Source organism: Sesamum indicum, linkage group LG3, assembly GCF_000512975.1.
Source record: "Sesamum indicum cultivar Zhongzhi No. 13 linkage group LG3, S_indicum_v1.0, whole genome shotgun sequence".
NCBI lineage: Eukaryota > Viridiplantae > Streptophyta > Magnoliopsida > Lamiales > Pedaliaceae > Sesamum > Sesamum indicum.
Genome location: NC_026147.1, coordinates 11,466,918 through 11,493,624, shown reverse-complemented (window position 1 = coordinate 11,493,624; position 26,707 = coordinate 11,466,918). Strand labels below are relative to the sequence as shown.

At 35.4% G+C, this 26,707-nt stretch overlaps 4 protein-coding genes and 1 non-coding gene across 5 annotated transcripts; 3 read left to right on the top strand and 2 right to left on the bottom strand.

The window, feature by feature from the left end:
• On the top strand, positions 229-2,003 carry LOC105158048 (tetraspanin-8-like). The gene is made up of 2 exons (XM_011074666.2): positions 229-931; positions 1,497-2,003. Exons 1-2 carry the CDS (start codon positions 437-439, stop codon positions 1,803-1,805), a joined length of 804 nt encoding a protein of 267 aa, XP_011072968.1. The 5' UTR covers positions 229-436; the 3' UTR covers positions 1,806-2,003.
• On the bottom strand, positions 11,466-11,546 carry TRNAL-AAG. Its single transcript has one exon. It is a non-coding gene; the product is annotated as a tRNA-Leu (tRNA).
• Positions 14,282-15,121, top strand: LOC105158121. The gene is made up of 3 exons (XM_020692974.1): positions 14,282-14,434; positions 14,521-14,603; positions 14,785-15,121. The coding sequence occupies exons 1-3, from the start codon at positions 14,305-14,307 to the stop codon at positions 14,953-14,955; spliced, it is 384 nt and encodes a 127-aa protein (XP_020548633.1). The 5' UTR covers positions 14,282-14,304; the 3' UTR covers positions 14,956-15,121.
• Positions 17,597-25,091, bottom strand: LOC105158046 (psbP-like protein 1, chloroplastic). Its single transcript, XM_011074662.2, has 12 exons — positions 25,047-25,091; positions 24,622-24,708; positions 24,405-24,528; positions 24,123-24,221; positions 22,494-22,558; positions 22,321-22,405; positions 20,508-20,591; positions 19,986-20,068; positions 19,703-19,825; positions 19,417-19,488; positions 18,315-18,411; positions 17,597-17,962 (listed from the first exon to the last, which is right to left on the bottom strand). Exons 1-12 carry the CDS (start codon positions 25,089-25,091, stop codon positions 17,859-17,861), a joined length of 1,068 nt encoding a protein of 355 aa, XP_011072964.2. The 3' UTR covers positions 17,597-17,858.
• On the top strand, positions 25,203-26,165 carry LOC105158047 (pentatricopeptide repeat-containing protein PNM1, mitochondrial). Its single transcript, XM_020692497.1, has one exon. The coding sequence runs from the start codon at positions 25,203-25,205 to the stop codon at positions 26,163-26,165; it is 963 nt and encodes a 320-aa protein (XP_020548156.1).

Here is a 26,707-nt window from a genome sequence, read left to right as displayed (position 1 = left end):
TATATTGAACTTTCCATATTTACCCACAGAGAAAACCCATTCTCAGAGTCAACTACAAGTATACAAAATACGATATATTTCCAAAGATTCACACAAATCAAGGGGTAAATGCGTCAAAACACTTCAACTGATCATCCACAAGAACCGTCTATTTTCCTGGTCATCTCCGTTCTCTCCTCAAACATCCATTTCCATTTCATTTTCATCATCATCATCATCACTATTCTTTAGCACAAACAAACAACAAACAAGAAAAGGAACCCCCTAAAAAAATAAAAAAATCCTTATCAGATCCTACAGGGTTTTGTCGTTCCTTTTCCTTCCTGTTGGCCATTGTCTTCAATGATCTGATCATCCTTTTTCTTTCTCAATTTCCTTGCATTAATTGTTCTATATATACACATTCATGTTTATATATCTGAAAATTTGAAGAAAAATGGCCCGCGTAAGCAATGGGATGATCACAGCGGTCAACATCCTGACCGTCGTCATAGCGTTGTCCGCCGTCGGTTTCTCCCTTTGGTTCCACGTAAAACAAGAATCTCCGTGCCAGAAGGTGCTGAAAACACCTATTCTGGTGGTGGGCGCCGCCCTGCTGGTGGTATCCTTGGCGGGACTGGTGGGCTCGTGCTGCCGCGTCTCCTTCTTCCTGTGGTTCTACCTCTTCGTGCTGTTTCTGCTGATTGTCGGCCTCATTGTCTTCACCGTTTTCACCATAATCGTGACAAACAAAGGGATCGGACAAGCGCTCTCCCGCAAAGGGATTGGGAATCACAGGCTGGGGGACTACTCAAGATGGCTGCAGAAGTATGTTATTAATGCAGAGAATTGGAATGAAATCAAGAGCTGTTTGGTCGACGTGAAGCTATGCCAAAGGATTGCGGGTGGCAAGGCCAAGGACTTTTACACACACCTTTTGCCTCCTATTCTGGTGCTTCTCTTTAGTTTGCACTCATGTTCTTACTTGTTTCGTGATAGTTTCGTGTCGTAAATTGAAGGGATATGTATATGTTTCATTAATGGTCGACGATTTGCTGCTAATGACATTTTGACAGAAGTACGTAGTCCGTTTGAAAGATAAGCAATATAATGAAGTAGAAAGGGCAACACACCTCCTGAACTTTTACAAAAAGGGTTAGCGACTCTCCATCACGAAGTATTAAAATTGGTTTCAAAAGTTCAGGAGTCGCGTTTTTAACCCAGGGAGGTTTTGTAGTTCTTAGGGTTTTCACAAGATTGTTAAACACGATTTACTTTTTATTTCTCAGTGTTTATCAAATTTAACTGACAAACAACTCACAAGGTTTATGCTTATCATAAAACATTCTAGAACTTGCTTACGTTCTTACATATTCGTAATGTTGATACAAACTTCAAGCATCAATTGAAATCTTTAGTTTTCCACTGTATAGTTCATTTGTTAGTTTACAACCGCTCATGATAAATGCTTGGTTCTTCAAGTGTCGTAAACTAGTCTGGTTTCATGACTTCTGCAGTCTGGTTGCTGCAAGCCACCAAATTACTGTGGGTTTGAGTTCCAGAACGCGACCTATTGGATTATGCCCACGACGGGGCCAGCAGTGCCTGACCCGGATTGCAAGGCATGGAGCAACATTCAGACAGAGCTGTGCTTCAATTGCGAGGCGTGCAAGGCAGCCATCCTGGACGACATAAAGAGAGAATGGAGGTTGTTGGCTCTTATAAACCTAGGCATTCTTGTTTTGGTTGTAATCGTCTACACCATTGGCTGCTGTGCTCTGAGGAACAACCGGTGTGACAAGAGGAAGCAAAAAGGATATTTATAACTGATATAATTTTCTTGTCTGTTTGTTTGAAGCATATTATCCATTGTTTAGCTTCTTGATGAAAGCTAAAACCCTACTTCAAAAGAACTTGATTTGTCGCATCTTGATTAAGATCAGCTCATCAGATGGATGTATACATTCTATTATCGGGTGATATTGTATATTCATATTGAGAGGTGATTCGTGTGATGTTTTAGATATTAGTTGGTAAATTTGTTGTAATTTTTCCTATGTTCTCGATCTTGTGTGTGTTGTCTAACAAGAAAGATGAAGGTGGACTTCATCTGCGACCACCAATAATTAGTTATATTTTTTAGTGGGGAAAATGCAACTTTGATCCATTAATGGTGGCAGTTTCCTTCAGGCCAATCAGGGATATGAAATAAAAGATTGTAATTTGGAAAATGAAAATTTTTATCCAAAAAAACACTAATTTTGTGGGGATTTGTTATATGACATGCACGTGACAATTAAAAAGGGGAAATAGCACTTTTCTTCCCGTATTTTATGGCCTTTCCACTTTTAATTCCGTTGATTACGGGATTATCACTTTTGGTCCCATAACTTTTAAAAAATAGTACTTTTGGTCCCATGACACATTTTCATCATATATTTTAATGGAGAATAGACTGGACAACCGACTAAAGGAGGACTTTGTGCCCCGCTTGGATAGATTTTTACATCTCCAGCTTTGAAGCCGAGACCACGTGCGATCCTCGAGGTGTTGGAAAACTGTTGTCTTCGAGTGTCCCACCATCGCCAGTAGACCCAAATATTTTGCATGCTTGTCCACTATTTGAGAACCTATGGCTTTGACAAGGTCCCCTCGTCCCTCTTCAAGAGTATTCTTGCTAAAAGCCTCAATGACTTCCGAGTTTTATCGTTAGTCCTGATGCTGCTTCCAGTTTCCTCAAGACACCTTGCACGCATGTCATAGCTTCACGAATAGCTTGGCAAAAAATTAGGGTGTCATATGCAAAGAGGAGATGAGACACTTGGGGTCCATGGTGGTTGACTACCACGCCTTCACCCCTTATCTCAGCGACGCTTATAAGATTAGTCAAGGGTTCTTAATAGAACAAGAAAAGATATAGAGACAACAGGTCCCCTTGTAGAAGACCCCACTAGGATTGAAAGTACCCGAACTTGTCAATAAACATAATTGAATAAGAGACAATAGAAATGCATAAGTTAATAAGAGAGATAAAATTAGGATGGAAACCATGTTTTCTTAGACTCTTTGAAGGAAACCCCACTCAACACAATTGTAGGTCTTACTGTGATCAAGCTTTGGAGCCACATGACCGACCAAACCCCTATATTTGTGTGCTAAATAGTGATTAATTTTATGAGCAACAAACACATTATCTATAATCAATCTGCTGGGTACGCAGACCGGTTGAGGCTTCGAGATTACAACAATTATAAAGCGTTTCGAGTATTTAGCCAACATTTTAGATGCAATTTTATACGTGATGTTACAAAGACTAATCGGTTGAAAATGACTCACTTCCTCGGGTTTGGAGCACTTAGGAAATAACATGTAAATATAGTTAAATTTAGGATCAAAACTCCTATTGTTCAAGAAGTAAAGAACAAACAAAGTGATCTCGTTACCAGCAATATTCTAATATTTTTGATAGAATACAGTAGACATACTGTCTGGTCCAGGGGACTTGTATGGATGTATTTCAGTGACAGCAAATCTCACCTCGTCAGCTGAGAACAATTGGTTGAGGATCATATTCATGTTGTCACCGACTTTAGTCATCATCCCCTCAAGAACCCTATTGAGGTCCTCTTCCCTCAGGTTTGTGCTACGAAATAGGTTTTCGATGTATCCCAAGATGGTTTTCTGCACCTTATTAGCCGAGTGATACTAATCACCGTCCATGTTGCTCAATTAGGTGATGGAATTTTTCTTCTGACATGAGCTAGCCCAAGCATGAAAATACGCGGTATTTCGATCACTTTCCTACAGCCACTCAGCTTTTCCCCCTATTTCCACAAGATCTCTTCCCTGGTAAAAACCTCCTCTTACTCTTTGCGTAACGCCGTGTTCCTTGGTACTGAAGCTCTATTGGTCAAAATTTATGCTAGCAACTAAAGTTGCTCTTTAAGTTCTTTCACACTCTTCTTAACCCTACCAAAGCTGGTCCATTCCTAAGCAAGCAATCCTAGCCGAGTGTTCTATATACACTTCAGCACCCTTTCTCCCGCCAGCCTCCCGCTGTTATACTCCTAGCTCCAGTGAACGACGTCCTCACATTCTCCTCCCGTAGGTTGATAATCAACTAAGAGTGATCAGAGCCTCGAGCAGTCTCAACATCCATTCATGCCTTTGGAAATAATGCTTTCGTAGCATAGGGTAAATCTAATCGAACCCGAACAGTGTCCGGAGTCTCCTGCAAATGTGAACTTTTAGCCATAGAACCCCAAGTTTATTAGACAACAATCCGTAAGGCAAGAGCAGAACTGCTTAAACTGCTTAAACTGCTTGTGGGGCCTAGGAGCACCTGTCTTCTCATTGAGATAGAGAATTTCGTTAGAGGAGGCCAAGCACCTCTCCTTTTTAAAAGAGGTTTATCCAAAAAAGAAAAACCTCAAGAGGAGAGAGGAGGTCAAACACGTCCCCCTCTTGGAATATAGTCGTCTTGAAGAAAAGCCTGGAAATGAGAGATAAGTCATCTTTGAGGAGAACCTCAAGAGGAGAGATGAGGTTAAGCATTTCCTCTCTTGGAGGAGACTTATCACAAAGAGAACTTCAAGAGGGTGAGAGAAGATTAAGCACCTTCCCCTCTTAGAGGAAGAGTTATCTAGAATAGGAGAATCTCAATTGGAGAGAGAAGGTCAATCATCTTCACGTCTTGGAGGAGAGTCATCCAAAAGAGGAAAGTCACAAGAGGAGAGGAAGTTCAAGCACTTTCCCTTCTTAGAGGAGAACCTCAAGAATAGAGGAGGTTAAGCACTTCCCCTTCTTGCAGGAGAGTCATCACGAAGAAAGCTTCATGAGGAGAGAAGGTCAAACATGTGCCTCTCTTGGATGAGAATCATCTCGAAGAGGAGAACTTCAAGAGGAGAGAAAAGGTTAAAAACCTTCTCCTCCTAGAGGAGAGCCATCACAAAGAAGAAATAAAGGGGAGAAAGAAGGTTGAACACCTCATTCTCCTAGAAAAGCGTGTTATTTCAAAGAGATGGCCCAAGGAGATGAAGGATGTCAAATATCCCTTTTTTGGAGTAGAACTTCCAAGGAGGAAAAGGCGTACAAGCATCTCCCCTTTTTTAAGATAAATGAGGTTAAACGTTTTGCCTTCCCAAAGGCAAGCTATAGAAAAAAAGAGAGAGATTCAAGAGAAAGGAGGTCAAGAGCCTCCCCCTCATAGAGGAGAGCATTACAAAGAAAAGAGCTTTAAAAAGTAAGAAAAGGTCGAGCATCTCCTCCTCCTAAAAGCGTGTCACTTTGAGGAGGATGCCCAAGGAGATGAAGGAGGTCAAGCGTCTCCCTCTCTTGGAGAGAGCTATCACAAAGAAAAAAGATTCACATGGAGAGGGGGGATGAGCACCTCCCCTCTCGTAGGAGTATTATTCCAAGGAGGAGAGCCTCAAATGAAGATGAAAGATCAAGTACCTCCTCGAGTTCGTCCACCCAGCAAGGTTGGGGGAAATCTCAACTTACATATTAGTGGTTGCACCATCAAAACCGAAACCCTTTTGCACCCCACAAAAATGGCCGAAACTATGGAATTTGGGATTAAAATTCTGAACTCGATCAACTACAAAGGGGTAGGTGGCACATAGCCAAAGCGTGAAACACACGAGTCTAGCAAATGAACTTTCAAACAGGTGACCCAATATGAAAAAGGTCGGACATTTAGGAAATATTTGAAAATTGGATAAAAAGTAGGAAGACCCATCAAATCACAAAAATAATCATGAAAGGTGACCTTCAAACTACAAAAGCTAGATGGAAAAGAGGTTCCTCGAGCATGGAATGTTGCAAACTTAAACAAAATTTATGTTCACAGCTATTATGTAACTTAGGTAAAGATGGTCACGAATTGATGAACTAAGATTATAATTGGTCATCCTCATTACTGAATCTCTCTTTCATGGTTTGTATGACCCGCCATAGGCACCTATGGAAGAGCAATTTTTAAAAAACTAAGCATTGAAGACCCAAGCAATTATCCCCCAATACCTGCATAAAGCGGCGCCCGAAGAGTAAATATGATAAAAAGACTAGAGGAACTCCTAAGAAGTTCCTTGAGGGAAATGCATGAATTCAATTGAAGGAACTCCTAAAAAGTTCTCAAGGAAAAATACTTGAAAAGGAACTCCTAAGAAGTTCCTAAGATAAGCGCATGAATGCAATTTAAAGAACTCTTAAGAAGTTCCCAAAGAAAACAAAAAAAATAGCTTCTTTGAGGTGTCATACGCAACACCTCAAAATCAAAAGAAAAAAGACTTCCCTAAGGTGTCATACACAACACCCCAAAGTCAAGAGAAAAAAACAAGAGGCTTCATTGAGGTGTCATACACAACACCCCAAAGTCAAAAGAAAAAGAAAAGCTTCCTTGAGGTGTTATATACAACAACCCAAAGTCTAAGAAAAAGAAGACTTCCTTGACGTATCAAATGCAACAACCTAAAATCAAAAGCATAAAAAGCAAAGTGTCCTCTCTAAGGTGTCATAAGCAACACCCTAAGTCAAAGTGGCTCTCAAACAATTCTTTTGCGTATTCTATGACTTCACTCCCAAAATCATCCACTGAAATTACGAACCTCGCAAAGAAATAAAATCAAGAAAGTAGGAAACAAGGGGGCTGAGGAACGACTCCTACTGTGTGACCAAAATTCAGGTCAAAGCGAGAAGCCTCAACTAGACGCAAGTAAAGGCGAGAAGCCTCGACCATGATATTGGGAAGGAAGCACGCTTGCACAAGATGCGATGCGACCACGACGTGACTAAGTGCAGCACAACGCAACACAAAATAGTTCAGCATGACGAGACTCTACAAATGAGACTTAGTCGAGGCAGTTCACCTCGTCGAGGCAGCTGGCCTCGACCAGACAAGACTAGTCGAAGCCCCAACCAACTGCTACGTCGTCCTCTACCAGCAATGATGCCGCCACCATTGACGATAACCTCCCCACTCTCAATATTGTATCTGACATATCACGAATTAACCCGGATGGATACCTAACAGATCCCCAAGTACGATTGATTCATAAGAGACGAATTGACTGTAGCACGACACAAACCCACATAAAAGAAATGCAACAATAATAATATGAGAGGAAGAGGAAAAGAGAATTGCTTATAAGCTGAAAATACATCTCCTAGCCACGGAAGGGGTTTACAAAGAAAATTAGCGAGAAAGTTAAAAAATGAATGGGGTAGTTAATACATAGAGAAAAGTCACAACCCAAGAGACATCCTAATAGACTAGACCTGAAGAAGAGACCAAAATCATAGTTTAATTCCTAAATATCCTACATATTCAGTAATTGGGGGATGTTAAGGGAGAAAAGAAATCAAGATAAAAAAGGTAAGGATGATATTCTAAAAAAGGAAGATCCAAGTCAAATTTACCAAATTGACGTGGAATAACGTATTACTAGAATAACCCCAATCAATAAATTATAGCCATGTAACAGGGGATAGGTGAGAGTTAAAATAGTACTTTACCCATACTTACTCTAAATAGCATACATTTGTATTAGTATAAATACCCCTCATTTTTTAATTTGAATTGGGTGGAATTACTTGTATCAAACTCTAGCATAAAACGTATTGTATCGCGCCCCTATAATATAAATTAGTCGATCTCGCTTTTAGCGACATCACATACAAAAATTGAGAAAGTCCTGAGGAAATATGAAACCAGAGAAACTCTTTGAGAAGAATTGAATAATCTAATTAGAAATGGAGCACCCCAAGCCTCTTATATCTATACTATATGTTCCAGGAGAACACCCTTTCTGTATCTTCTTTCTTTTTATTTATTTATCTAACTTCCTACTTCCTTACTATTCTTTTGATAGTTATTTCCTTTTTCTACTATTATTTTCATCCACCTGTTTTTTACCACTTTTTTTTTTCTCTAAATTTAGTATTAACATATTATTTTTTATATATTTTATTAAGTAATACAAATTATATAAAAAATTTATTTTAAATAATACTAAAAAATTATACATAGGCATAACATATGCCTTAGATAACTAATATATAAGAAAGGAAGGGTGGACTTATGAAGCCCATGGGCTGAAGTCAACTCCCAAACCTTTTGGAAACAAAAGGTTTGGGAGTTATGGGGACAATTGAAGGCAAGTTTTAAATTGTCCGGATCTAGTTCAATTGAATTAATCCAATTAAAAAGCAAGTATGTGACACTTGCTATATAATTGATTATTTTTCGTAAATTGTGCAACAATCATATATCATGTGATTGATTCAAATTTAGTCGAGTTGGATCCGAGCAAGAATTTCCCCTCCAATAATTAAAGAACATAATTTTCCAACACCAATCAATGAAATTCGAACAAGCTATATGGACAAGAAAGATGTCCTCCCTAGTTCACTTGGAGAGGTGGTCTTTTTTTAAGGAAGAAAGAGATCGAAAGAGCTCCAGCATGATTGCTCATATTGAGAGTCGAAACTGTAACCAATAGCACAAAATAAATAAAATTATTTATTTTCTGTATTAATTTAAAGTATTTCTTTTATAAATTAAGATAGAAAAATTCAAACATTCCTCGAAAGAAAGAGTACATGGAAATACCTTCCTTCATTTACATAGCTACAAGTCGGGTGGGTTTACTTAAGCCAAATAATAATTATGGAATTAATTTGTACGGACTACAAAATTAGCTACTAAACACATTGTCATGAACAAGGTTCTAAAATTGTTTTCTTCTCTATTTTCCTCTCTTTTCGTGTCTTAAATTAATATACAAAAAATAAATAAATAAATAAATTGACCCCATAACTATATACAAATCATAAAAAATAAATATTATTAATTATATGTGGTCAAAGACATGGCTCTACATTTTCAAGAATGCTACGAGAAACGTGAAATATTCTATTATTTTTCGTGAAATCACTCAAACTAACGAACTCCTTCACACATACATGTATTACTTCTTTTACCTATAAAATAGGGTTAATTATATCAACACTTTTGAAATTTTGTTTAATTATATAAATATTTTTTAATTTTTTTAAATGATAAGTATACATCTTTGAGGAGTTGGGATTAAATATAATTTACTCTTTGTGTTAATAAAAAGTGTAAAAAAATTCTTGTAAAAAAATAAATTGCAATTTACCCTCTTTTGATTTAAAAAATGATGCAATATTCCTTTTTTCGAAGAGGGGTAAATTGCATTATTTTTTAGTATCACAGAGTGGTAAATTGCACTTTATTTTTTTACATAGGTTTTTTTGCACTTTTCTGTTAACATGGGGGGAGGGGGGGTAAATTGTATTTAACCCAAGAGGTTGTTTTCTACAATGTATTTCAAGAAATATTTGTGTAAAATTTCGTCAATTGAATAGAAAGTGTACTTATAATTATAATTAAGAACCTCACAAAATATTTATATAATTAAACCTAACATCAGAGATGTCAATACAATTTATCCAGAAAATAGCACTTTTCGTCCCGTAACTTAGGAATTTTTCACTTTTGTTCTCATTGGCTAAGAAATTCTCACTTTTGGGCTCATAACTGTAAAAAATAACACTTTTGATCCCATGGTACCTTCCTGTTAGATATTTAATGGAACTGCTACTTTTAAAAAGTTATAGAATTAAAAGTATCATTTTTATATGAGATTAAAAATGAGAATTTTATAACCATTTTGACCAAAAGTGTAAAGACCCTAACGACTCGTGACACTTGTCTTTAAAATATCTAACAGAAAGGTGTCATGAAACAAAAAGTACTATTCTTTTCAAAGCTATGAAATAAAAAATGAGAATCCCATAATTAATAAGATGAAAAGTGGAAAAACCATAATTTACTGGACGAAAAATATTATTTCTCTTAATTTAACCCCTTAAAATAAAATATAGTCATTGTATTAAATTAAGAGCCTCCAACATGTGACGGGAGTGAGAGAACCAAGAAAGGGTAGAAGAAGAACATGGGCTAGTGGAAAGAAACCCTTAAATCACTAACCATGATCACGTGCATGTTTGCAAGAAAACAAATGCATGCAACAAAACATGTAGAGTGAGAACGTAGAGCACGAGGGCGATTTTTCCGACTTTATGGTACGTATCTCAGTTGGGTCGTGTTCTTGGTAACACCGTTTTTACCGACCTCGTTTTGTTTGATAACATGGCAAATTAAGATTAAAGCTCTCTTTCCATATTTTTTCACACTCTAACCCTACGTCGGAAATTGTTTCCAAAGGTGGCGGTGGCGGTGGCGACGGTGGATGGTCGGCAGCCACTTAACCATCTCTATTGTAACTTCTAATTGGGATGCAGAGGGTTCAACTTTTTGCGGGTTGTTGTAAATAATGTAATTTAAAAATCACAATAAATTAATATGATTTGCAACGACATAGAACACCAGGTTAATCAATAGTCGAGGAAATTGTAGTTTTCATCCCATAACTTAGATCTAATCTGTATATTTTTTGTTCCATTAAATTTGAAATTCTCATTTTGGTACCACAAAGTTTAAAATGATCTCATTTTTAGTCCTCAGCAACCTCCAATTTGCTATTTGATGGAAAAGATCATGACCATTAACTTTTCGGGCTTAAGGGTAATTTTTCTCAACTAACAAGCAGAAGGCTGCCAGAGGACTAAGAGTGGATCTTTTTTAAATTTATGGGATCAAAAATAAAATTTCGTAACTGACGGGATCAAAAATAAAATTTCATAATTGATGGGATCAAAATTGTACAGCTCTAAGTTACTAGAGAAAAAAAAAATTGTATATTTTTTTAAAAAAATAAATTAAAATTGTTATTCATATTTATTCTAAAGGATCAAGATTTTCGTAGATAAATTAATCAATAACTAATTTATATTTATTACTTTTCATTTATTTCGTACTAATTGAGTACTTTTATTTTTAAAATGTATATATATTTCTTAATTAAGAGCCTTAACTATTATTAATTGAAATAAATTGATTACGATCGTTTAAATGGATATCAAGAAAATTACAACAAAGACCATCATTCCATTACAAACAATCATACTTTGATCAATAATATCAAATAAATTAAATGTAACCAGCACCTACTGTAATTACAGTAGAAACAATACACGTACTATTAAGTGGAAACAACATCGATCCCACACATAAGTTGGGATTCGAACTAATGATCTCTAATATCATGGATGTATTTATTTATATCAACATGAATTGATATACACTTTTTTTTTGTTTTCAGGAATTGATATACACTTAATTATTTATTTATATGTAATAAAACGTAAATATTGAAATGATTCAACTCGAATTTGCCATGTTATTGTAATCTTAGCAGATACGAAACCTCTGCATTATCCATGATGGAGTACATATATCCAATGTTATTAGAGAGGGAACAAATTAGATTATTCATAGTTATTTTATTTACTTATTTATTTTACACCAAAATTATGATTAAAAATCCTTTGTTTTGTTATGTTGAGAGTGGGATTTGAACCCACGCCCTTTCGGACCAGAACCTTAATCTGGCGCCTTAGACCAACTCGGCCATCTCAACTTGCACCTTATGACAATTTTTCCTATTAATTCTATTTAATTAGGCATATACCCACTCAACATATCAACATTTTATACTGCACCAGTTAAATTTTTCTGCAATATATCTAACTTATAATGTAATATTTTGGACCTAAATTATGTCACTTTGATCAAGAGTCGATATGTACATTTTACCCTTTGAAATGATAAATTTGCAAAAAGTCTTGGTTAGTGTTAGGGTTTATAGATGGAAAATTAATTAGGGGGGGGGGGGGGAAATAAGGTTTTTTTTTTTTTGTTTTGTTTTCCTTTCCTCGATATCATCTTAACCTAAAGCAAGCTACAATACATGCGGGTTCAAATGCGTGATATTTGAGAGCCAAAACAAGAGGCTTGATAATAGCAACATTAAAAACTTAATGGAGTATCTATAGTATGCAAACGGCCCCGTTCATGTAGTATTATTTTTGGTCAACATGAAAATATGGTACCAATTATGCAAAGAGTCCTTTTATACCAAAACTGTAGTTTTTTTAATTTTTTACTGCCAACATGAAAAGTACGTAACACTTGTATGTAATGTGCAAATGATTCCATTCATATGGTACCAAATTTGGTCATTTCGAAAAGTATGGTATCAAAGTTGTAAAATGTCGGCACTGTATTCAGGTAACGAAAATGCAATTTTCTCTTTATTTTCTTAAATTTGGTTTTGAAATTTGTATGTGCATATTAATTGCTTAATTAGGGTATCCTAATTCACAAGTAAATTAATTTTTTTTGTACGATTAGATAAATTAAATTGAAACTGTGGTGAGAAATATCATTTTTCGTCTCATATGTTAGACCCTATTCAATTTCGATCTTATTTTATGTTTTAAACATTCTTAGACATGTATATTTCAAATTTTCTTAAGTTTCTATCCTTCTGCATTTTCTTATTATACTACAAAAAGAACTATTATTTGGGACAACTTTTGAGATGAAAATTGGAACGGTTATTGCGACAGATTCACTGTGGATGATGTCATCACATCTTTGAAAACCAATTAATATGTGTTGGGATGGGTTGATCGTTACCAAAACCGTCGCAAAATGAGGTTCGCAACTTATTATGCCAAAACCTGCCCCAAAAAATTGTGTCATACATTTAGGATGGTTAATTAATTAGCGCAGGATGTAACCCATCTCAACTTTGAGATGAGTTTTGCATTGATCTCGGTTAAATTGAGACGATTACATAATAAATATACTTTTTCATTACAAAATTGATGCTAAATCCGTTGCAAGATTAAACAACATTTGCTACAACTTAATGTTCCATTGCAAGTTTATATACCCGTTGCACAATTATAACGGGTATTTCCACAACGGTTATATTTTCGTTGCAAACTCGTTCCAAAATTTGTCGTATATTGTACCGGCTATTTCTTAATTGCTAAAGTCATTGCTATATCCACCGCAAAAGAGACACATATATACCTATATATGTGTGTGTTTGTTGTTTTGACTCTTCTTAAATCATTTAAACTATAGACACTGTCAATCTCTATCTAATTTTCAAGTATATTAATAATATTAGCATCATTTTCACATACCGATGATCTTTTGAATTTATTGCCCCGGTAATAATTAGAACCTTTTTGGTTCTATGTAGTTCTTAATTTCTATACTTGAATGTTAAATATTGGTAGTGACAATTAATGAATTTATAACTCTGCCATGATTGGACTTGACGCACTAGAATGTTTGAAATGCGTCGTAAAATCCGTCCAAAACTCTGCCAATCTGTTCATAGTTATCGGTTCCTAGGTTTTGGGACTATTTCTCATAATTGTTATTATGCTTTAGCTAATGAATTTTAGGCAAAATAATAATAAAAATATAGTAGACTTACCCATTCATCTAAAATTTGACCAAAATTGAAAAATGTATATCTAAGCTATAGGATGAAAAATTGAGATTTTTACCTCACTAAATCAAGCAAATAATAACGTAAGTTTCTGCTAAATACTCGACGGATGAGCGAAATTGAATAAATTTAAAAGATAAAAGACTAAAAGTGAAAAATCTATAATCAACGAAATTAAAACTAAATCGGGCTTAAATTATGAAAAGAAAAATGAAATTTAACTGAAGTCATGGTTCTTGTAAGAAGCTAAAGTGAAATTTTCAAATGTTTGATACAACACATTTGATGTAATATTATGTAAATACATATACATCTGCAAAACTAATGTAATAAAAGAATGTGAATCCAACTTGAGCAGCCTTTGAAATATCTAAGTAAATAATCCTGAAAAAGTAGCCTTTGGACGACAGATAGGTGTGTACGTACGTTGTAACTAAACAAGCATGCTCTCGAACGGACCAACAAAAGTAGTAACTTTTGATCGTTGCATGCATGGCGGCAGACAGGCGCAGAACACACACACACACACACACTCTTACATTACACATTTACATGTGCTTTTTCGTCCAACCAACCCATAAAATTCACTTCCGCTTTCCCTAACTATGACTTTGAACTCTGCTCCTTTGCTTCTGAACTCGAGTCTCCCAATGTACTGCTTGTACTCTCCACTACCCCACATTTTCATATTCCAAGAAATAAAAAAACCCTAATTCTTGGAACCCAAGCTTTGACTTGATTTTTACACTTTGAACTCTCTTCAAATTATAAAACTATACACACACACACATATATATATACATGTATGTATTTAAACCCCTTAAATTCCTGAATTTGCAGGTGTTATTCCACAGGCTGCTCACAAATGAAAGAGTCAACAGAGATGGTACTGTTTGGCAGTGATCATCGTCATGGCTTTAACAGGCAATTATTTGTTTTGCTTCTCGTTTTGGTCGCACTTGGGACATTAATGTCTTCTTCCCATGCTCGTCCAGGTGATTTTTCAAGAATTATTCTGTGTCTTTGTATGTAAGAAGAAGAAGAAGATCCGTAGGTGATGTTTTGCTTTGTGATTTTGCAGTAAAGGAAGTGAGTGTAGTTGGCGCGACTGATCAGAAAGGGTTTGCAGTGGAGGGGGAGAGCAATAGTTTGAGTTTAAAGAAGGTAATCTTTGTATACTCTCAATATATTTACCACCATGTATTATGATTAAGGAGATAAATTGTTTCATTTTGAAAAACACCATACGGGTAAATCGCAATTACTTATTTTTCATCATATGGGCTAATTTGTTGGTTTGTAATATCACATGGGGTTGCTTTGCATTCTGTTCCGAAACTTGCAGGAAGCTGTTGATTGTGTTGGGAAAGCAAGTGATGAATTAGGAGAAACATCCGGGAGAAGTGAAGAGATGATGAAATCAGGAGGTGATGGAATGGGAAAGTGGAAAGAGAATTACATGGCATTCAGCGCGGATTACCGATCGCCAAAGCCGCATCCGCCCAGGAATAACTGATCCATCCATCAACATATGTCTTCCAATCCTTAATTATTTGCTTTTGTTGTCAAAGAGTGAGAGAACAATTTTCCCAACCTGCTCTCACTACCTCATCATCATCATCATATATATATTGTGAAAATAAACATATATATATATACATAATTGTACTCTATTTGTATGTATGAGGTTACAAATTCAATGTTTAATTCTGTTTAAATATATATATATATATCATAATTTATTATTAGTATCATTGTTTTCATCAACATTATTGTCATTTTTTTTTATTTGTGAAAGAAATTAAATTTTAGCATTTAAATTTTGGTGTTTTGAATCCCTTGAGCAAAATTGCTCGTTGGGTGTATAGGGTAGGAGGGTCTGCAAAACTGATTCTATACTATTTGAATTTTTGTACTAAATTTAAAAAAAATTCGCGAGGTTAGTCTCAGAGCCTTCGATTTAATGGTACGTTGCACGCCAATATCATGTGCCTGATAACTCCCAACTACTGGGAGTGAAATAATTGATCAACTTGTACTTTTAGTCTCATTTAATAAGGTCGTTGTTGTATATAGTTCGAATTAATTAGCTTTATATAAAAGGGAGTAAATGTTTTTTTTTTTTTTTAATTTTGTAACAGATAGGTTATTTGGTATTTCATTCTTTAATTATTTTTAGTATATTGGTCTTGCATCTTTATATTTTTGGCGATTCAGTCCGTTCTCCCATCAGAATTCAACTGTGCAATGAGAAGAGTGAATTCCGATTGAACAAAAGATTGAAATCATAAAAATTAAAAAAATCATGCATGACCAAAATGCTACCTTAAACGTTAAAGAATAAAATTACTCGCAAAAACGAGCAAATTGGTAGTAGTCCCAATTTTAAAAGGTCACGTGTGATATACATGTATCTTTCAGTGAAAAATGTGAGCTCAGAGTAAAAAAAGGACTAAAATTGCGAAAATGAAAGAAAAGCAAGACTAAAATAATATTCTATAAAGTTGAAAGACGAAAACGTCAAATGAGTTAAGTTATGGATCCAAAAATGTATTTAAACAAAAAAAAATGCATTTTTTGCTTTCTTTCAAATATTTCCTTAAAGAAATACAAAAAGTGCACATCTAGGAAACATAGCAAAAATATGAATAGAATTTTGCTCCATTTCGTTTTGGCAAATTGAGAAAGAAAAAAAAAAAAGAAAAAGAACGAAAAAAGAGAATAAACTAAAATACCTTCAAAAAGTTATTAATTACAATTAAAATATAGTCCAAAACTTAAATCATTTAGCAATCGGATATGATAAGGACTAGTAATTCGAATTATATTTTACCAAAAATTTAATTTAATTTAATTACTATTACAAGTTAAATTTATAACGTAATGCAAAAAATATAAGATAATTTTCTTTTTGTTAGATTTTGAGTAAATAATAATAATGAGAGAAAAATTAGAAAAAATTAGGAGTACTTAGGTAAGTTTTTGTTGCATTAAACAAAATTAAATTTCTATGAGAAAGATTTGTAGGGGAAATTGTAGAACTTTATTGCAGAATACTTAACTTACTATTGAAATATAAGAATTTTTTTATTTCTTATTAATGATGTACCTAATATCTATACTATTATATAAAAAAAAAATTCATTAATCGTACCAATTTTTTGTTGTCATATTTTACCCTTTAATTCATTTTATTCTTTAAAAAAAGTGCCCATAGTAGTAATTTTAATATTTTTTAATTATTTTAAAATTATATATATTTTTTCTCTCGACTCACTACTTTATTTTTTTCTCACGTTCTTCATTTTTTGCTCTCACAAACTTTCACAATTTTATTAATTCTATTACAATTAATTTTTTCTCACAAGTTTCTATATTTTTAATAAATCCACAATTATAATTTTTCTTTCTTTCTTACGTTACCCTACATTTCTTTTTTCTAAGATATTTATTTCTTTTTCATCACCTCACCGCCTATTATTTTTTTAATAATTTTTTATCTCACATTATAATTTTTGTTGATCACGAGAACCGCACGCAACAACAATTAGTATATAAATATATATTTGTTACATCACAAATAAATAAACCCATTACATAATATATACACACATAAATAGAACTCAGGGGAAATGATACTGAAATAATGATCATATGAAGGAGAAAAATATTAATTAGAAACAAATAAAGTAAAAGAAAAAGCGTAACAAATTAAACACGATATTACTTTGATATAAATGTAAAAGTGTAACAATATATCAAATTTGACGGAAACATTTGGAAAAGTGTATAAAAAATTTAAAATTGTAATTTGAACAATACAAAGAACCAATTTATATAAGTTAAACCAATTACTAATAAATAAAATATTATTTTTATTCAATAAATTAACTTCAGTTTATTTATTTAAAGAAATAAAAAAAACTAATAAAAATAAAGTAGTTTTAAACTTATTAATAATTTTAATGTAAGTCGTGGATGGCAATTTTTTATTTTTATGTTTTAAATTTTCTTATAAAGTCGTGTATGCCATTCACGACTCTTTTTTGTTAAAAAGCTTTAATCAACCTCAATATCGATTGTGAATAGTTTGGTACACTATTTAGCTCTACCCTTCTCGATTCTCAACGAAAGATCAAATGCATAAACAGAAGACCTACGATCCAAACATAAAAAGCTTACAGATTATAAAGGAATCTTGCAGCGTAAACTGAACAGAAAATTAAAGCTCACGTATCTTTGAACAAATCGTAAAACAAAAGCATGTGTACATCATACGACGGCAGAAACTCAAGTCGTTCAGAGAAAATTGCTCGTATCTACACAGATGGAATATCCTCTCAAGTGTTAGATAATTTACCATGGAAGTGTTGCTGCCATGAAGATGATTATGGTGAAGAACAAGACAGAACTGCACGATCAGACGTTGAAAATCTGGAACGAATCCACCACAGTTTTCAGTCTATCTTTCATCTTCTCCCATCTCCTCTCGTTTGCTCCTGTTGTCAATGTGTAGAATTTTCCTGCAAGATGATTACTCAGTGTGTAAGGGAGTTGAGTTGTTATTACACAGTCTTCTGAATGCATATAAGGGATTTGAAATGCTGGTTAGTCAAATGAGTTTGAAATCCTTACACAAATTACTTATAAATCCAAATAAGAGATTTCAAATATGCGGATTTGAAATCCATGCATTGAAAACCTTAACCAAATCCAAATCCATTGTTCCAAATGCAACCTCAGGAAATAAGACATTCTTTAATATCTAATTCCTAACTTTAAAATAGTAGAAAGAGATTCTTTCGTTGGAAACGAGTAGGAAATGAGTACTTCAAGCACACACAATATTACTGAAACGGAAGTAAATTTTCATACCATTGCCAATACAGACGGCACTAAGAGCATGACGAGTGTAGTTTGGAGCTTGCGCTATGAACTCAATTGTGTAATACGCTTTCCCTTCCACATCATGCTATAACATGACCGGACAAAATTCTTCCATTAGATCCATATTCATCAAACCATTGAAGCATTATTCTAATGTCCGTCAACAATGACAACTTAAGAGAACTAGGAGAAGGCGCTGAGAAAAATTTGATGTTTGATCGACTTAGGATGCAAGATATTGTAGGCATTTCTTTATATAAAATGCTTTAGCATTTGCATTTAAAAAGAATAGCATTTTTGTACGTTGATCTTCGACTACAGGAGAACCACTGTAATTTGGTCATAACCAACAGAAATTATTTACTCTATGTTCTTGTTTTATTCGCATACTATGAGCATCCATCGTGAGCTAACGGCAAGAATGATCTCTCAATTACATGGTATAAGGAGATCAGTGGTTGGTAGCAAACGTCACTTAAAAATTTTAAATCAGCTATCGTCTAAAGGAACAAAACTTTTATAATTTTATGGAACATAAGACGCTTAAAATGATAGTATTTATGCTGCAAATTGCAAATATTGTAAACATGGAAAAAATTTGAAGGTTAAAAGTCTTAACAGTGAATTGTGAAATTGAGAAAAAATAGTTCCAAGAATATAGGACTTGGCCTAATAACACTATAACGAAGTCACTTCCAAGATTACCAAACAAAATGAGACGGCAAGCAAGAAACAATATAAAAGAAGCTTAAAGCAGTAATGGAAACCGAAGCACATGAAATAACAGCAAAAGCAAGAAGAACTCTGAATAATTTTGATCAGATGTTCAGGCATGAGCATGAGGAAACGAAAGTGGAGATAGGAAAACAAACACGCACAGTAGCTGAAAGCAGTAATATGCAATGAGCCGAACACAATAGAGTAACTACCAGTGACAAGATAATAGAATGTCTTCAGTGAAAGATAATGAACTTTTGCTTTATTACAAGGTAAGATTGTAGCTCAAATCTGTGCTGCTTATGCTCAAACTCACAGATATTACTGGTAAAAGGGCAGCAATAAAAGACCAAAAAGGACAAAAGGCCCTTACCTCTGTTGCCTCAATCAACTTTGTCTTTTGAGATGGAGAAGCCAAGACCTTTTTGATCAAGGTTTCCGCAACCTAGAACCAGGTTTGAACAAAAAACACTGAATTTGAATACAGGCAGAAGCCAATTATGACTAATAAAAAACATCATATGTCCACGTACAAATATCCACTTATAACTAGATAGGTAAAAAAGGATTCCATATCATAAGATAATTATTTATAAAGGAATACAGAGCCATAAATATTTATTACTGATGACATTCATCCTGAAAAATAGTTTGCTAACCTCCTGCGGGGGTCCAAAATCACGAATATCCTGTTTGCCTGTGGGGATCATGTTTACGCTGACACTTTCCAGAGGTTCGATAACATCTTTGAAGACTTTGTCTTGCCCTTCAACGACCACCTCCTGGACCACCGATAAAGATAATACAATGAGTCAAAACTGTAAAAGGGAAGGTAAAATTGCTTGATAACTGATGATAAAAAATGTGGGCGAGGTGAAAACTAAACTAGCTTATCTAAATGTGGAAAATGGGCACAAGTAAGAAGAAAATTATGAGGCGGACCTGCCACCCAAAGGGATACACAAAAGTGTACCCATCCTTCTTATCTGTGACTGACAGAAATCCCTTCTTTGTTTCTGCAGCAACTGAGCCATATCAACGGTATACTCTTAGCATATGACATTAATTAACCCAGGAATCAAAGGACAAACAACTAAAAGGTGTGCTTTAAGTGCCCTAAACAGGAATAATGGTCATAGCAACTGCTCCAGATCCTACTCTACATAAAAACACGGGTTAAATTACGTTAATGAGGAGGGTGATGAAAATAAAAATATAGATAATAGAGAGAAAAGGAGAGGTGAAAGCTACTATGGAATAAATGACTCAATAAATAACAAAATAACAACTTTTGCATGGACTCTGTGATTCTATTTCTAACAAGAATGACAGCAAAAAGAACGGAGGGACAAAAGAACAGGATATAAAAGAAGACTAATTGTATACTTTCACACTGTATGGATAAGAAATTTAAAAATCTTAGAAGTTGAAGAATATCATGAGTTTCCTAAAAAAATAACATACACGTTGTCGGAGTTTGCTGTGAAAAGAATAACCATGGGGCAAGTGTTGTCCCCATGGCAAGGAGTTGCCGGCGTCCAGGTCTATCTGTTATAAAGAAAAAAAAGTATGTCAACACAACTGTGTAAAAATGGAAAACAAGCCAAAGGTTGGCTCCTATAGAATAAATGTGGATGTCATACTCTCTTGCATGCATATAACTGTTTGAACCAAAAACATAATGTTCACATTGACCGACGAACACAAAAGAAGCCACGCACTTGCAGCATTAAGTCTTTCAAGTGATGTATCGTTAATAAAGAAATTCAGTGCTACATGAAATTTCCATCTGAACAATACTAACCAAATGATAAGGTAACAAACAATATCCTTTCCTCATTGTGATTTCTACCGAGCACGTTTAGAGGATTTTTACAAGTTTTTCAAAACATGTTATATGCATTTGAATGCTTATAAGCTCTACAAACCTATTTGGTAAATCTTTTTTCTAGAGTTCATGGGATCCCAAACGAAGATGTTTAGGATCTTATAAGCTTTTAAAGAAAAGTAAGGTCAACTCATCTCTTTTATAAGATCTTATAAGCTCTTTAATTTTCAGATCCAAGAGAAAAAAATGCTCTCACTATTTTGTTGAAATTTCACTTTTATCCTTCACATAATTAATATTTTTTCCGCAAGCAGAAATATTTATCCATATGGTATTAAGTTCTGATAGTTTGATGATCATCTCATCATTATTATAAGGAGCTTATTATTCCAAACACAATCTCTTATTTATCCAAACAAATTAAAAGCTTATTTTTAAAATAAAAACATTTTTCAATTTTTTAAGACATGTTATGAGATGTAGGACCTAATCTGATGTTTCAAATAAGTTTAGCCAAAGACTCTTGTATATGCAATTGCTCAGTCCAAGCCAAACTAAAAGATTCGTGTTTGCTACTTGGGATCGCACCTACAGTCGGGAGTTAGTGGATCTTGAGGTATATTTTTGAAGCAAATACTTGACATAGAGTGTTGTTGATGTTAATGAGATGTTGACATACCAGATCTATTGGGTTCCTCCACCGCTTACCTAATTTGCAGATGGACAAGTTCATGTCTGGTGATGTAAAGAGATGACAAAAAAATCAGCTTACCCAGGCATTTACTGGTGGGAGGCACTGGAATATGGGCTCAGCTTGGTGCACTCATGCAGCCAGATTAATTAGTTTAGAATTTTCCAGGGGATAGTTCAGATTGAATCAAGTGATTACACAAAGATTAACATAGAAAAAAAAAAAAAAAAAGAAGAAGATTTCTAAATTCTTACCTCATCCATTATCCCTAACATTACTTTGTAGGAGTAATATATCTCTTTTTAGTTATCGAGGGGATGTAGTAAAAGTTTTATGCTTTGGAAGCTTTGACGGACCATTTAATATGAATGAAGGGGACAATTGAATAGTTCACTGATAGTTTCGCTTTGTTTCAATACGACCTGCTTAAGGATTTGTTCCTCTGATGAAAGTGAAAAGCTCAAGAAAGGAACTTCTAGTATAGTTGAATTACGGCTTTTGTTGACATATATTGGACTTGGTTCCTGATTTAAATTTTTGATCAATTATAAGAGCTCATTAGAGAGATATCAGAAACGAAAACTGGGCGTCTTAGCTCCAATTTGAATTGGTTACAGGCCCACATACATGTGTAAACACCCAAATTCATAAGATGATGTTACTAAGAAGTTTACATGGCATAGTTTGTTTGACTGAGGTGCTGAGTTAAATTCATCCAGGTCCCACATTCATCTTATTAAAAGTTAGAACAAAAGTACCTTCGCAAGAAGAAGTTGACACATTCTCGGACCTCACAATGAAGGGAATATTTCTTCGAAATTGACCATATCTATACAGACCTAGCTGATGCATAGTTTCAGATTTAAGAGTATAAGAATGGAGAAACTTTCCATAGATTGTGATATTCCAGAGACAGAGCAAAGAAGAAAACCTGAGTGGAAGCATTTGGCAACCATGTGCGATTGATCGATGGTGATGTAAGCAAAGACAACATATCTGCTTCAAATTGAGAAGAGAAGCTAATCTGGTCAGGGTATCAAACTACATCAGACATACAATCATGATATGGAAGGGATAGTTTAAAATTGCTAATTCTCGGGTCCAACTTGAATAGCTTCCTCATTTATTTAGTCAAGAAAACGATTTTTTCGGAGTTATTTGTCTCATATGTTTAATATTCCTGTAGTATTAAAGATATGATTTAATGCTCAGAATGAAGTGCAACTGACAAAAACATAATCAAGCCATTGGATCATATGGTTTGATGTAGTTAGTCCCTCCAAAAGATTCTCCATGTGCATGCTTAAACTTATTGTTCTCCTGGATTGATCATATTCCATTTGGTGGAGTAGTTTACGTTATTCCAAGAACCCGGGATGATTAAAAAGCAAAAAATATCAGAGAAACGCTTAAATGTTTCTTCCTTTAAGCTCTAAGAAAAGCTATATAACATTGAAACTAACAGCCAGTGGACAGCATAATTTTGAACCTCTTCACTCAATCCTCTGAATCATTAGCAAGGATTCCCACGCTCAAGTTTGGTCGTACTCAAATCACATGTAAGGTTTTTACCTTCTACTTCTCGCCCCTAAAGTTTTAGTCTATTGATCTCTAATTTCAGACGTAATACCTTTGAACTGTGCATTCTGTACTTTATATTCATCTTTTTCTAACTTGTTAAAGCATGTTCATAAGATTTTGAAACATGCTAAATAAACAAAAAGTTTACCACAAGATCGGACAATGTGATATGCTCAAGCATGGGATGCTAAATAATAACAAAGTTTACCACAAGATCGAACAATGTGAAGCACTCAAGCATGGGTGGTTGCTTACTTAAGCAAACAAACTCAACCAAGTTCAGCTCTAACCCTTAACTACATTTTAAAAATGAGCTTGAAGTAGCTTACTGAAGGTTTTAACAAACATGATGTGCAAGCTCTTATCAAGACTAGATAAAGAAACTCCTTTTCATAACTTGGTTCGTCTTAAGCCTATCAGTTATGAACTTATACCGTAGAGGACCCAAAAACAAGGGAATGCCGGACCAAAAGAGCAATATTGTTCAGCTCCATTTCTAACGTATTTTTCTCTGTTTTTGGTAGATACAGAAAGATAGACGTGTATTAATATGTCTGGTTTCGTGTTTCTGTACTAATGTGAGACAAATAAATATAAGTTAAATTACATCAAACCCTATGTTTTTAAATATAGGCAAACATTCTTAAATTTTTGGCTATTTTTCAGACGGTGGAAGAACAAATACAAACAAAGAAGCTACTCTGAACTCAGCCCTCTGCCTCCTTGACAATATGAGGCTCTTATTTAAACCAAACAGGCTCATTAGTCCCATTATTCAACATCATTACTCCGGACAGTTATGTCTGTTTCTTTCAAATTATCCTAGAATTTGATACAACAACAAAAATCAAGCAAGCTTAAGCCAACACAGTATATTTGAAGTCCATGGCTGTAACAAACAACGCCAAGAAACCAACTACCCAAATGCATGGGATTGCAACAAAGCACCGTCAACACTATCTTGAAGTCAAGAATTCACCTTTCAGCAGAACTCCGTTCTGGGCCGCGGGCGTTGAGACTTTTCCGGCGAAGCAGGGCTTTCCGCCACGTGTCCGCAAGAAAAAGAAACCGTTGGCTTCTCACTTATCTGTGAACCAGTACATCATCATCCAAATCTCAGTCCTCCTACAGGCTATATTCACTACATTTACTGCATGAAAAGACGTAAAAGCCCTTCTCTGTTTTGACTATAAAATGAATACATGTCTTTTCTCTTCTGGGTGTATTCAAATAATCTGACGGTCGGACTTGAGATCTTTACTTGAATTCCCTGCAACCCGTCGTACCTTAGCACTGCTCTTATTGGTGAGACTGAAACTGCGACCCAAAGTCCCAAACCCCAAAACCCTCTTCTCCTTCTCCCTCTCAGACACACACTGAGGACACTGTTCACGCACTCAAAATGCGTAAGCCCACCATCCTGCTATCTCCATTGCACTTGCGTAAACTCCTCCTCCTTCGCTGCTTCTCCCCATTACCCAATTCTCAGAACCACCTCTCTGCGTGTCGGCCGCCTTCCCCGCCGCCGCCGTCCCTCCGCCGTCAAGAACCTTTTTCGTCTTACGCTTTCCCCAGCACCCACTATCAGGGCTTGTCTATCAGGCTTTTCTCTTCGCAGACAGGTAATCCCTCCGGAAGGTTTACTAATGAAAGCTCTGGAAAAGTAGGAGAGGAGAAATCCATAGCAGAAGGTCTTTCTAATGAGCTTCTAAAAAACCCAGATGCAGAACCCATCCCTCTTCCTAAAAGGCTCGATCTTTCTTTCTCTCATATCACTATCAGCCCTGAACTCCTCCAAGAGACGCTCAATATTTCTCCTGATGCGGGCCGTATGGCCCTTGATTTCCTTAAATGGGCCAAGTCAAGGCCCGGGTTTCAGCCAAGCGATGAGGTTTACTCCTACTTTGCTGATTATTTTGGGCGAAGGAAGGATTTTAAGGCTACCCATGAAGTTCTTGTGGATGGACGCGGAGTAACTGGGGTTAAAAGTCTTGAGGCTCTGGTTGATAGGTTGGTTAGGGCTGGTAGGCCAACTCAAGTTGTAGCATTGTTTGAGAGTATGGAAAAAGATTATGGGTTTCCGAGGAATATGGATGCTTTGAAGCTGATTGTTTCGGGTCTTTGTGAGCGTGGATATGCCAGTTATGCTGAAAAAATGGTTAAGAGTCTGGCTAATGAGTTCTTTCCAGATGAGTTTATATGCGATGCCTTGATCAAGGCATGGTGTGTGGATGGGAAATTAGAAGAAGTTAAAAGATTGGTGGATGAAATGTACAGAGGAGGTTTTGAGATAAGTACATATGCATACAATGCGATTTTGGACTGTGTTTGTCGACTTTGTAGAGAGAAGGATCCGTTTAGGCTTCAAGCAGAGGCAGAAAATGTGTTAATTGAGATGGAAAGAAATGGTGTTCCACGTGATGTGGAGACATTTAATGTGTTGATTTCTAATTTATGCAAGATTAGGAAAACTGAAGATGCAATGAAACTGTTCTCTAGGATTAGGGAATGGGGGTGTTACCCCAATGAAACTACATATCTTGTCCTAATTAAGAGTTTGTATCAGGCTGCACGGGTAGGGGAAGGTGATGAGATGATTGATATGATGAAATCTGCAGGGTATGGGGATGCACTAGATAAGAAGGCTTATTATGAATTTTTGAAAATTTTATGTGGGATTGAAAGAATTGATCATGCTATGAGTGTTTTCACAAAGATGAAGGAAGATGGCTGTGAACCGGGCATTAAGACATATGACTTGCTGATGGGAAAGTTGTGTGCTCATGGACGTCTAGATAAGGCAAATGCACTTTACAAGGAAGCTGAGAGCAATGGACTACCTGTTGAGCCCAAGGCATATAAGGTGGATCCTAGATTTGCAAAGAAGAAGCCTACTGGTGTGAAGAAGGAGAAGAAAAGGGAGACGCTGCCTGAGAAGATGGCAAGGAAGCGAAGAAGTCTTAGAAAGCTTAGGTTAAGTTTTGTGAAGAAGCCAAAGCGGACGATGCGTCGTGCTTTTTAAGTTCTTTAGCATTTGGTTGTCTTGACAATCAAGTTATGAAGAGAGTGTGATGTGGTTCATGTAAGTTTTCACCTCTGTTATTCTTGATTGTAGTTTGTTTTGGCATATTGCTCACTTTGTTATTGACCTAGAAATCTATTTCAGTTTGATGATTTATTTGTGTGACTTTAGATCCTGTACGAAATCTGTTTATGGTTAGTGCATTGACATTGGAAGTTGTGAAGTTTGTATTGTGCAAAGTCAGGGAGGATAGATGGTTAGCAGTTGCTACTCTTGAGGAAGTTCTTGTCCTCTTAATTATTTATTGGACTGGTCTATTTAGGGGAAAGACTACTACTGCATTGGGGGGAAGAGGAGGTGGTTGGAGTTGATCTAAGCATAACTATTTAAGACCATAGCTCAATTCCAAGCATGTCACTGGATTCCTTTGCTGACACGGCATATGACAAAGTATAGTACTTGTAATGCGTTAAATGATATATGATAAAAAGGAGTTTTGGTTTGAACGTAAGCATACCAACTGGGTTATCTAGGTCCTGACT

What these genes read in the sequence shown, in the direction of transcription:
- LOC105158048 (XM_011074666.2), top strand. Translation starts at nt 437, where the DNA reads ATGGCCCGCGTAAGCAATGGGATGATCACAGCGGTCAACATCCTGACC. An exon ending in ACCTTTTGCCTCCTATTCTG is followed by an intron (nt 932 to 1,496) that starts GTGCTTCTCTTT and finishes TGACTTCTGCAG; the next exon opens with TCTGGTTGCTGCAAGCCACC.
- LOC105158121 (XM_020692974.1), top strand. Translation starts at nt 14,305, where the DNA reads ATGAAAGAGTCAACAGAGATGGTACTGTTTGGCAGTGATCATCGTCAT. An exon ending in TTCTTCCCATGCTCGTCCAG is followed by an intron (nt 14,435 to 14,520) that starts GTGATTTTTCAA and finishes GTGATTTTGCAG; the next exon opens with TAAAGGAAGTGAGTGTAGTT. An exon ending in ATAGTTTGAGTTTAAAGAAG is followed by an intron (nt 14,604 to 14,784) that starts GTAATCTTTGTA and finishes CGAAACTTGCAG; the next exon opens with GAAGCTGTTGATTGTGTTGG.
- LOC105158046 (XM_011074662.2), bottom strand. Translation starts at nt 25,091, where the DNA reads ATGGGTAGCCTTAAAATCCTTCCTTCGCCCAAAATAATCAGCAAA. An exon ending in ACGGGTTGCAGGGAATTCAA is followed by an intron (nt 24,222 to 24,404) that starts GTAAAGATCTCA and finishes CAGATAAGTGAG; the next exon opens with AAGCCAACGGTTTCTTTTTC. An exon ending in GTCAACTTCTTCTTGCGAAG is followed by an intron (nt 20,592 to 22,320) that starts GTACTTTTGTTC and finishes TCTTTATAACAG; the next exon opens with ATAGACCTGGACGCCGGCAA.
- LOC105158047 (XM_020692497.1), top strand. Translation starts at nt 25,203, where the DNA reads ATGGAAAAAGATTATGGGTTTCCGAGGAATATGGATGCTTTGAAGCTG.